This window comes from Hirundo rustica, chromosome 3, assembly GCF_015227805.2.
Source record: "Hirundo rustica isolate bHirRus1 chromosome 3, bHirRus1.pri.v3, whole genome shotgun sequence".
NCBI classification, from domain to species: domain Eukaryota; kingdom Metazoa; phylum Chordata; class Aves; order Passeriformes; family Hirundinidae; genus Hirundo; species Hirundo rustica.
The window spans coordinates 70,357,627-70,368,989 of NC_053452.1; the positions used below are offsets into that span (position 1 = coordinate 70,357,627).

The 11,363-nt window shown below is 45.2% G+C and overlaps 1 protein-coding gene across 1 annotated transcript; it reads left to right on the top strand.

The window, feature by feature from the left end:
- Positions 1-631: 631 nt before the first annotated feature.
- CD164 (CD164 molecule) lies at positions 632-9,340 on the top strand. The gene is made up of 4 exons (XM_040059695.1): positions 632-826; positions 3,897-4,112; positions 5,224-5,304; positions 6,280-9,340. The coding sequence occupies exons 1-4, from the start codon at positions 733-735 to the stop codon at positions 6,438-6,440; spliced, it is 552 nt and encodes a 183-aa protein (XP_039915629.1). The 5' UTR covers positions 632-732; the 3' UTR covers positions 6,441-9,340.
- Positions 9,341-11,363: the final 2,023 nt, after the last annotated feature.

The window sequence follows — 11,363 nt, forward strand, 5'->3', positions numbered from 1 at the left end:
TCCCAGCGGGCAGCTTCCACCCGCGATGGCACCAGTGCTGCAGAGAGCGCAGCTGGACAACACTTTGCAAGCGCTGCACGCAGACTGCTAAGGCTCACGTGCGATTCATTTAAACTACCATTTAAGTACAATTCGCTCTTCCGTCACGGTAGAAAAGGGGGAGGGGCGTGGCAACGGGGTAACAGCTGCGGCCCGTGGCCCGTGGCAGCTGGTGTGGGCCGGCGGGAGCATCCCTGTCCCCGCCGCTCCGTGCGAGCCCCGTAAGGGACACCGCCCGCCCAGCGCGCCTCCGCGGGGCCGCCGCCAACCGCGTGCCCGCCGCCCGCGCGCGGGAATCGCCGGCCCGCGCGCCTGCGCCCCGCCTCACCCCAGCCAATGAGCGGGCACAGCGGGGAGGGGGCGGGGTCTCCGTGGTGACGTCAGCGCGGGACGGGCGGGAAAAGTTCCTCGGAGGAGGAGCGGCGGGGTCACGTGGGGGAGTAGCTAAGCGCCGCGGACCGTTCCATTACCCCCCGTGGAGGGGGGGGGGGGGAGGCCGGAAGAAGCCGGGCGGAACCACAGCGCCGCCGCGGGCGGGGGGCGGGGCCGGCCCGGGGCGCTCCCGTGACGCGGGGCGGGGCGGGGCGGTGGCGCGCGGCGGGTGCGCGGCAGCGGCGCGAGCGGAGCGGGCGGACGGAGGCAGGGAAGCGTCGAGCAGGGGCCGCAGCTCTCTCGTTTCACCGCATCGCCACCATGGGTCGGACACGTACGACACTTACGTTCCCCTTCGCCGTCGTTTCCTTGGCGGGCTGCCTCTGCGGGCTGGCCGTGATGGCAGAGACGAGCAGTGAGTGATTCGCGCCCTCCCCCCCTCCTTTCCTCCCGGAGCTGCTGACGGGGCAGCCCCGCCCCGTGCCCGGCGCTGTGCGGAGCGAGGCGGGCTCCGCGCACCGAGCCCCCCGGGACCGTCCGTCTGTGCCTGCCTGGTGCTGGACCCTCCGCGGGCCGGGAGCACCGGGGAGCCCCGGGACCGGACGGGGTCGGCCGGAACCGGCCCGGCGCTCCCCCGGCGCTCGCTCGGCCGCCGCCGTCGCCGCTCCCTGGGCGCCGCGGCCGCCGCCCGCCGAGCTTTTGGGCCGCTATCCCCCTCGTGCTGGTCTGGGACAGTGTTGTCCCGGGGACCTTGGAGGGGGAAGGCGGTGCCAGGGAAGTGTGCGCGGCTGCTTCTTGCACCCTTGGAACGGGTCTGGGAGCGGGGGTGCCTTGACTCAGCCGTGTCGTTCTGTCCCTGCTGCCGCGTGTTCCTTATCCCCGTGTAAGTCCCGCTACTCGTCCCGTGGGTTTGCCCCCAGTTGCCCACAGCCCGGGTCCTGTGGGCTGTTTGCCAAAGTATTTGCGGCGCCGAGAACCTCGAAATGTGCCGCGAGCTCCAAAACGCGGAAACAGCAACAAAGAAGACCAAACAAAAAGTTGTCTGGAAGCGCTTCTGTGTTCCCTGGCCGCGTTTGGTAGTGGCGCTGGGTGCAGCCGAGGGTGACGCTGCCCGGTCACTGCTGCTCCGGCCCGGAGGGGTCTCCTCTCCAGCCCTGCCCGGCCGGCGGGATGCGGGACGCCCTGCGGGAGCCTGGGCTGCTCCGCCACGGGTTAACACGCCGCTCCTGTGCGACGGGAGAGGGCGCTGTTGGGCCGGCAGGACAGACCCCTCAGTGGTTCCTGGTTTCCTCCTCGAGTGTGAGGGGAGTATCCGAATTTACCTTGTGTGAGAGCCAGTACAGCGGCCGTATCGTGGGAGCAAATGTCAGCTTGCCTAGGCTGAAAAGCCGAGTTCGTGGTATCAGAGTGCCTTTTTTTTTTTTTTTTTTTTTGTGAAGAGCAGTCCTCTGCTCATGGGGAGAGCGGGGTAACTTGCTGTTATCCCATGTAAAAGACCCCACAAGAGCCTTTCACAGCGGGAGGTGTCACTGGGACAACGTCTGAGACCCTGCCACAGATTCTGAAGTTAACAGCTCGTTGATAAAAACATCTTCTGACCCTTTACTCTTGCAAATCTGATCCTCCCCCGTGTTAGTCTAGGAAGGTTGTTTTTGAAACTAAAGCCCGACTCTCTTCCTGATCTGACAGATGTACTGTGCTAAGTTTTCCACATACCAGTGAGGAATCTGCAAAAGTGAAGGTTTTTCATTTGTCAGAGGCCGTTGTGTGCGCTGTGATCGTTCCTCAGATGATGTATGCCCACCATAACTGACTGATCCCCCTCCCCGCCCTGAAATCTGTTATTGAGAAACAGTCATAAGGCTCTTGAAGTGCTTTGAGTGCTGCCTTCCTGAAGGGAATAGGGCAGCTGTTGCACACCTCGCTGATGCAAACGCATCTTTTCCTATCTTCTTACGTGAAAGGGAAGAAATAGTGCCAGCCTTTCTGACCTCATAACCAAGAGAAAGGCCATGTGGATTCAGCCTTACTTGTCAGAATACTCAAGTTAATGTATTTGTAGTTGTTACTTGAGAGGTAGATGAGCATGCTAACTGCCGAAGAATCGTGGATAGCAGCGTTCCTTTCATGGAGAAGTGTGAAAGGTTGCCCCAAGGTGCCTGGAGTGGGTGGACATGATGTGAAATGTGCTGGAGAGCATGCGACAGAAGGAGTTGTGGGTTGTATGTGGGTTTGCTGAGTATGATGGCTGTATGAGTAAGTCTCAATTAAAACTAATGTGGTAAAACTGTAGATAGGGAGAAGATCTTACTTGATCCAGTTAGTGGATGTGTTGTCATTGTGGTTTTAAGGTAAAAACGTTTGACCGAGATTGACGTAAAAAAGCAGCTGGGCTGGTTAGATTGCTTACTTCTGCTGTGATCAAAATACAAATTGATTGACTTTTTTTTTTCCTGCTCTCCTTTTTATGCATGTGTACATGAGTTTCTACAGGTTCTTGTCTTTTTTTCCCCATACTTTGGTTGCTTTCTACTGTAGCTGGCTGCATTTATAGCCGGCTGCATTACCTAAAGGAAAAATGTAATCAAAAGGAAACAAGCACTTACCATCTGAGACTTCATTGGACTGCAAAATTAATTTACTGGACTTAGGTATCTTCACTAGAGTAGTGTATGCTCTGTTATCTGAGTTTACCATAGTTAGAGGTTGTATGAGGCAAAATCATGCAAGTGGGAGCCAAGAGAATGTAGATTCTGATATATCCGACCTATCTCTGTAGAAACAGTCAGCTCTGATTTCCCACCCTGCTGAATTGTGCTCAAGAAGTAAATAACCACACTTGGATGAGCCTGAGCATTAAAAGCTTCTGGACGTCATGCTTTTTCAGCAGGAGGTTTGCTGATGTATCAGTTTAGATAAGCTATGTGTGATCAACCCACTACAGCTGGTAACACAGTGTCAGGAGGCTTCTAAGTTCTGTGTTTTGGGGGTTGTGAAACAGCACCCACATCCAACAACAACTCTCAGAACAGGAACTGTAGCTGAACTTTCAAATTATTGATTGGTTTTCACTCCATTCTGATTCAGTTGTCTAACCAACTCTGAATTACAGTTGAATTTGATAGCTCAAGTTCAGTCTCAGTGAGGTTGAGAAGCAGTGCTAGTGTTCTCCTGTGTAAAGCATGCACAGTTTCTGCTTGGACAGTAGGGTTCTTCTCACTCAGGTTTGCTTTGAGGAATCGTGAGTTCCCAGTTGAACGCTGGCTTTATTGGGCTGCCCATGACAAGGTTTCTAATGTATTCACTCGTGCAACTTTTGATGTTAGTGTGGTGGATTCAAAAACTTCGTAATTTCAAACTAAAACTACAGTAAAACTCCATGCCGTATGAATTTCCTAAAGCTCTGCCTGCTGATGTTGTTTTGTTGGGTTGTTTTTGAGTTCAATTCCCTCATTACTCTCTCTAATGTAACTATTTTTTCGTAGCTCCCACAGTTTCCCCTTCTACCATCGTTCCTACGCACCATTCCAATGTCACTGCAACACCTTCCAATATCTCTGTATCACCCACCAATGCAACCACGGCGTCTTCCAGCGCGACCACTGCATCTTCCAACGTGACCACGGCGTCTTCCAATGCGACCACGGCGTCTTCCAATGCGACCACAGTCAATCCTGCCACTACAGCTCATACTCCTATAGGTAATACAGTAGCACTGAACTCAGAACGGCAGGAAAACAGAAACTGGTGAATAACATGAAAGACGGAGGCTTCTTCTGAAGTTCGCTGTAGTAGCTTGGCTTCTAAAAATCTGATGTGCAGAATGCATAAATGGTTCCAAGGGTTGGAAGAAGAGAGTTTTAGAAAACTCTTAGTTATGTTGGCAGGTAGCATCTTCTGTGTTAAAAATTGGCTCAGTGGTAATTGAATTAGTAATTGCCACTAATCATGAATTCTTAGGAGTTTGGTTTCTTTTTTTTTTTTTTTTTTTTTTCCCCAAAAAAATTTCTCTGCCATCTCTACAGTGAAATTCTTAAAAAAAACCCCAAACACCTAATCTTTAAAAACTTGCTGATCAAAGGAGCTGGGAGGTAACAAGTTGTTACTTTCTTAGGCTCGGAACAGCCTAGTGTACAGTAGGGTGATGTTTAGCTTTGAGTATACCCACAAATGTTGACTTGTCCCAGGCACATAGTGAAATACTGATTAATTTTTAGTAAAACTAATCTTTCAGGGAGAGGTCAGAGACCCAGCTTATGTGACTTGATAATTAAAGTTTTTAGAAGACAGTTTCGTTTTAGGTGAGGGGTTTTATTCCAGTGATAGCATTCACTGTTAGTGTTTTGAGGACAGGAGAAGAAAGAGTGTGCATCTCCTGTCTAGAGGCATTACAGTAAGTACTTTTTTTGTACAATTAATACTAACTGATTCTAATGAAAATTTAATGAAAATCCTTTGCCTTGATGCAGATTCTCAGTTGTCTTGAAGCAGATCTCTTGATTCTTGTTCAAATACCTGCATTTGTATGAGTACTTGAAAGAAAAGTCATTTTGTCTGAACAAAGAATCACTGATCTGTGGAAAGCATTGAAATATTTGGATAACAATAGTATGCAAGTTTGAAAAATAATCCTTGTTGCAGAAACTTGGCTTAATGCCATGTAGCTCACCACTTAAATTATGTGGGATACAGACTGAGGGCAGAGTTTATCCTTGTTAAAACAAAAGAGGAGAAATCATTTGTATAGGAACTTCAGTGCTTGCAGACTTTGCTTTGGGGTTTATGGTGTACATACTGTTTTCTCTCAAACAGCCAACGTCACCAATGCAACTACTCATGCTCCTCTGCCTAAAACCACCGTTACTTCAGCTACTATGACACCCACTACTGCAGGTAACTGCTACAACTGCCATAATTAAAGCATAAATTACTCAGAAATCAGTGTCACTTTTAAAGCATTATCTTGAAAGAACTCAGCAAGTGACAACACTAAATTCTTATTGTTGTATCTGGTGTTGTCACTTCTAACTTCATGGCAAGTCTAATTTTGTTAAGTTGATGTATGCAAGTAGCAAGGTTATATAGCCTGAGAAACAGACCTGACTGGTGAGATACAAAAAAATCAGAAACATGTTGGTCAAATGAGATCAGCTGGATGATTTTAACAGTGTGGTTAGAAGTCCCTTGTTAACTCTTCTCTCCTTGGGAGGTGGTGTTTTGTTTTTGCAGCGTAATAATGGGATGCTTTTTTGTTTTTGTTATATGAAATTGTGCTACAGTGATGGGAATAAGCTGAAGTATTTTATTTCCAAGTCAGTTCTAAATAAGCCATTTCATGAAAATCTCTCACAAAGTAAAGCTCTTTAAAGCTACCCATCAGCAGATGGCTGTTATTTCCAGACTTGTGTTTGTGACTTCAGCTGTTTTTTTTAAGCCTAACTCTTGGGGTGAAGTACAGTAGATGGAAGATAACAATTTATGTTAAATTTAAGCAAAAAAACCCAACAACCTGAAGCAAGGAGTAGCGACTGGAAAATGTCTTGACCGTGGGCATATCAATAATATATTCTATGTGAAGGAGGAAGGCTTTGGCTTTTTGAAGTACAAATAAAGTCCAGCTGGGTATTGTTCAGTTTTGAGGTCCAGAGCAGTTTGTCTATAAATAGCTCTAGCCTTGTACAAACAGCATTTAATCAGAATTTCAATACCACTGATGTAAATACACATGTTGGCATGGCTTCGCTTCCGATTATTTTTTGTTTTCTTATTGGTGTTTTGAGTAATCCTAATACAAAGAATCCATCACTAAAATCTGCAAAACTCTTGTGAGAACTGTACACTTACCGTGTCTAATTTGTTGTTTAACAGGTTCAGATACTACTGTGGCTCCTGCACCTGTTCAACGCAAATCTACGTTTGATGCTGCGAGTTTCATAGGTGGAATTGTCCTTGTTCTGGGTCTGCAGGCTGTTATTTTCTTTCTGTACAAATTCTGCAGATCTAAAGACCGAAATTACCACACACTTTAGGACCTGCCCCTTGGTAATGGACTAGTAGCCCAACACCTGTAGTTCACTGAACCAAAATATTTTCTGTTGCTCATGGAAGACAGCAGTTCGTAATATCCTTTAAATCTCTAAAAGAAGACTTTAAATGAATATTTTTGCAACATTATACTTGGCAAGAAGTAATATGAATCTCTTCAACAGGATTACTTGCAATATGCTGCATGGGTTCTAATGGCTGTTTTATTTTCCTTTAGTGGCTGCTGATGTGGGACTTTTCTTGATATGCCAAATGTAGAATGTTCAGAGATTCTTATTCAGTGGCAACACTGTCCAGTAGACAATCGAAAAATGACTTATTCTGAAGGCTAATTTAAACAACATCTGATACAGTATCCCTTCAGTTTTATCAAGATGTGAATTATTGGTGACTGATTTCAGGGAGTGAAATACCATTCATAGTAGCTTATGGCTCTTACAGTGTGTTGCTAGAAATATGGACAAAAATATAGAATTAGGTAATGTCTTAATAGAATAACATAACCCTTTTTTTTTCTTTTTTTCAATGCAAGAAAAAAATACTTCATTCCAAACAGAATTCCTATGCCATTTCCAATTAATGTTGAGGATGGATGTAGGAATAATCCTTCTAATGGGGAAATAAATATTAGTGCCTTAAAAGACTAAATTTCAGTAGACTGTAGGCATATCCCTACTATCTCAAAGATAAATAAAGCTTTTAAGTATTAGGTTTACATAGGAAAATAGAATACATGTGACTTGAGCATTCCAGTTTAAAAAAAAAAAAATCCCTAGAATAACTGTCCCTTAGTGATTTTGTTTTAGAGTGAGGAATATGGTACAGTGATGTTCAGCCACAAACAGAAGCTTTGACTTGTTTACCTTTTGTTCTGGCCTACAAAGACCAACTATAATTCAGTTCACTCCCCGTGTAAAAAGGCAACAGACATTTATACTTGAAATACTGATGTTTGGGAAATCCTCATGTTTTTGTTATTCAAATGGTTCTTAAAACTCGTTGCAATTAATTTCAGGAGCTTGGGTTGTTGTTTTTTTCTTTATTACCCTCCTGTATGTCTGCTTGCTGAAGGAGCAATTAAGGGTCATTCAGAGGATCTGCTGATTTGATCCTAGTCAGGATTGCTGTAATCCTGGGACTGCAGGCTACACCTTTTTTCTTTCCCTTCTCCCCTTCTTGGCTTCAGGTTTGTCACCTTGCAGTGAACTGGTTAAGGAAATCTATTCAGCCAAGTAGTTTTTTTTGTCCTTGGCTGGATCAGCCATGTGATCTGAGTATCAAAGGTACGTCATCTCCAACGCAGTCTGACTTGAGCACCTGTGAAAATAAACCCACAGGAAAAATGGAAGTAGAGATAAAATCAAGTGGTGGAGGTAGCACATTAATGCATAGCTTCTGATGATATCCCCTGATCATAAGTTTTGGGATAATCTGTAGTACTGTTTTACTTGCTCTGACTTGACTGGAATTTGGCACCCAATACAAAAATAGCGTTGATAGCAGATAATAGTCTTGGCAGTGGGACTTGAATTATGAAGCAAATTTAGTGCATTTCAGTTGGAAACTTGAAGTGTACAGTGTTGCTTTCTTGTGTTCTAGTTTGAACGGCATTGTTTCTATTGTGCTGCACAGAAAACTCAAATTGCTACAAAGTGCAGAGGTTACTCACCAGTACTGTATCTTTGAGTTCATTAGCTTTTGGTTTTCTAAACAGAACTAAGACAATCAGCTCAGGTTTATGAAAGCAGCAGTGAGCAGCCGGTTTTCAGCAACAGTATGTGTGTGAGTTAGATGGTATATCGTTGGCCTTACTGTGAAATCTCTTAAATCTGTCCTTTCCCTATCTAAGAACTATCTTATTACATTTATTTGTTAAAAAAAAAAAAAAAAATCCATGAGTTTGTATTCTGTGCTTTGAAGTGAACAAAATAATCTTTTGGAATATGACAGTTTGCCTTTAGCTCAGCAAAGCAAACTATACTTAGTATACAATTTTTGGCCTTTAAGGGCTCTTTTGGGAAAGTTGCAGGAGAGTCCTACAGAACACTTCATAGCATGGAAAACATTGCCACAAAAAAAGTTGCTCTGTAGAATGTTGCTGAAATGCTTATTCATGAGCTTTGCTAATTCTGATTTAGGTTGCTGATATGCTGGTAAAGCAAACTAAAACTAATGTTTAAAGTGCCTTAAAATTGCTTACTTGTTTGCCTCAGATTTTGTTTAGAAGGGTAGAAGGGACACCTTGCCTTAGTTACTAAATTTGTTGTGGTGCCAGCAATTGCTATTTTCCAGGACTTTGGGAAACCCAGGATCTCTGGCATGTACAAATGCCTATCTGAAAAACTCAAGTTTTTGCTGTATCAATTTAGTCACGTTCCAGAAGGCCTGCACTACACACCTCTTGCTGGTTAGCCTTGCCAGCAAGGTGTAATTCCACAGTTCAGAGTTGTGGCTTGAATTGTTTCTCTTTTAGTTGTTTGGGGGGAGGGGAGGCTGGGTTATACATCTTCACCATGTGCTTGGCTGCCTCACTGTTAAAAGTAATTACTCCTTTGTGAAATGCAGTATCAGCTGATCTGTGCTGTGTACTAGCAAAAAAACCTGAAGTAACAACTTGCAGTGTTTCTTGGCCTTGTGTTTTGAAGTGGAAGGTAGCTCATAGATCTGTAGTTGTACTTGCCCCTAAATCAGTTTTAGGCACTGAATTGTAGTGACTTCTCAAGTTATCTGGCTTTTTTTTTGAAGCCAACTTGTGCAAATATCGAGCTTACGAATGTTCTCTGCAAGTGTTGCTGTAAAAGTTTGTATTTTGTCTTCAGTTGAAGAAAACTGAAGCAGTTGTAATCGCAAAACCAAATTCATAAATAAAATCTGTTGAATGGAATTTTACCTGTGAACTTTCTTTAATGTGAGCAATCCCCTAGAGAAATGTCTGCTTGCTGACTTGGCGATGAGCTTTTTCCCATGGGAATTGAGAAATATTAAGGGAAAGAGGAAGAATGCAAGATTTGAAAAGTTAGTTCCCCTAAAAACATTGTTAACTTTGTATTTAGCAATACTGATTCAGATTTATAATTATCTCAAAAAGAATTTTCGTTCAGGTCATGTTTTTCCACGTTAGCTTAACTCCTGTTTTCTACTTGAAGCCAGAGAGGAGCAAAGTAGGCATTAGGTCTTACACTTGTAATAACCTGTGAGGCTTAATACTCCTCTTTCTAAGCAAAGTTTATAATACTGGACAATACAGGTGGAAGAGGGGCTGCTGTCTGTGCTTGCACAGAGGCTGTTAGAACTTTCATGAAAAAGGTATTACTCTGAGCCTTATTTCTTTTCTGATTGCATAGAACTATGGAGTGATTGGCAGGGACTTTGAGCATCATCTAGTTTCAATTCCCCTGCCCTGGCAGGAGCAGTTTCCATTAGACCAGATTGCCCCAAGGCCAGGTTGGATGGAGCTTTAACATTTCCAGGGACAGGGAATCTACAGCTGCTCTAGGCAACCTCTAGACGCACTCCTGCAGGTCTAGTGGATGCAGTACTTGAGGTGGGTTCTCACAGGGGAAGGGTGGAGAGCAAAAATCACCTTCCGTGACCTGCTGATCATCCTTCACTTGATGCACCCCAGGACACAGTTGTTCTGGGCTGTGAGTGCACATTGCCAGCTCATGTTGGGCTTCTCATTGACCGAAACATCCAAGTCCTTCTCAGGGCTGCTCTCACTGCCCAGCCTGTATTTTTTTGATTGCACTGACCCAGATGCAGGACCTTTCACTTGGCCTTGTTGAACTTCATGAGGTTTGCACAGCCCCACCTCTCAAACCTGCCAGGGTCTCTCTGGATGACATCCCTTCCCTCCAGTGTGTCCACTGCACCGCCCAGTCTGGTGTCATTGGCAAACTTGGTGAGGGTGCCCTTGATCCCAATGTGTGTCACCGACACAGATGTTAAACAGTGCTGGTCCCAATACCGAGCCCTGAGGACACCACTCGTCACTGGTCTCCCCTTGGACACAGAGCCATTGACTGCAACTCTGAGTGTGGCCTTCCAGCCAAGCCCTTATCCACCTAGTGGGCCATCAGTCAAATCCGTGTCTCTCCAGTTTAGAGACACGGATGTCGTGTGGAACAGTGTCAAATACTTTGCACAGGTGAAGGTAAGTGATGTCTGTCACTCTTGCTTCACTCACCAATGCTGTAACCCCATTGTGGAAAGCCACCAGATTGCCCTGAGTGAGGCTGTGTTGGCTGTCACCAATTGCTTGTATTTTCCATGTGCTTTAGCACAGATTCCAGGAGGATGTGCTCCATCTTCTTGCCAGGCACCAAGGTGACGTTGACCAACCTGTAGTTCCTTGGGCCTTCCTTTTTTCCTTTTTGTTTTTAAAAATGGGGTTACATTTCCCCTTTTCCAGTCAGTGGGAGTTAAACCTGACTACCATGACATCTCAAATACGATGGATATCAGCTTCATCTGCCAGTTCACATGCCAGGGAATTTATCAGTATGCTGGAGCAAGAGAACAGAGGGTGTGCAGTTCTGTGGTTGCTGACTGACTGAAATGATAACCAGTTCTAGGGGAAGAAACCTCAGTTTCACGTCATGACCTTGATGCTTATGTGGGTAGTGTATCGAGTATGAATGTGTATTGACGTGACTCAGTTGTATATGATGAGAATTTGCAAAAAATTTAGCTGTAGTTCTGGAAAAGCTGTATGGGAATGAAGGAAACCTAGAGCTTCCTGATATTAAAATTGCTATGCCTTCCAGAAAATCCATCTGCTGCAGGCAGTTTAGGACCGAATTCAGTTTTTGTTTCAATGCACCACTGAAAGTCTGTGTGCAGACTTTATCCCTATTGTACCAGTCTGTGTTACTGCTGTTCTTTGAAGACAATCTCCTCTAGGTATA

Coding starts and splice junctions, on each gene's coding strand:
- CD164 (XM_040059695.1), top strand. CDS start 733: ATGGGTCGGACACGTACGACACTTACGTTCCCCTTCGCCGTCGTTTCC. Junction 827..3,896: donor CGTGATGGCAGAGACGAGCA/GTGAGTGATTCG, acceptor ATTTTTTCGTAG/CTCCCACAGTTTCCCCTTCT. Junction 4,113..5,223: donor TACAGCTCATACTCCTATAG/GTAATACAGTAG, acceptor TCTCTCAAACAG/CCAACGTCACCAATGCAACT.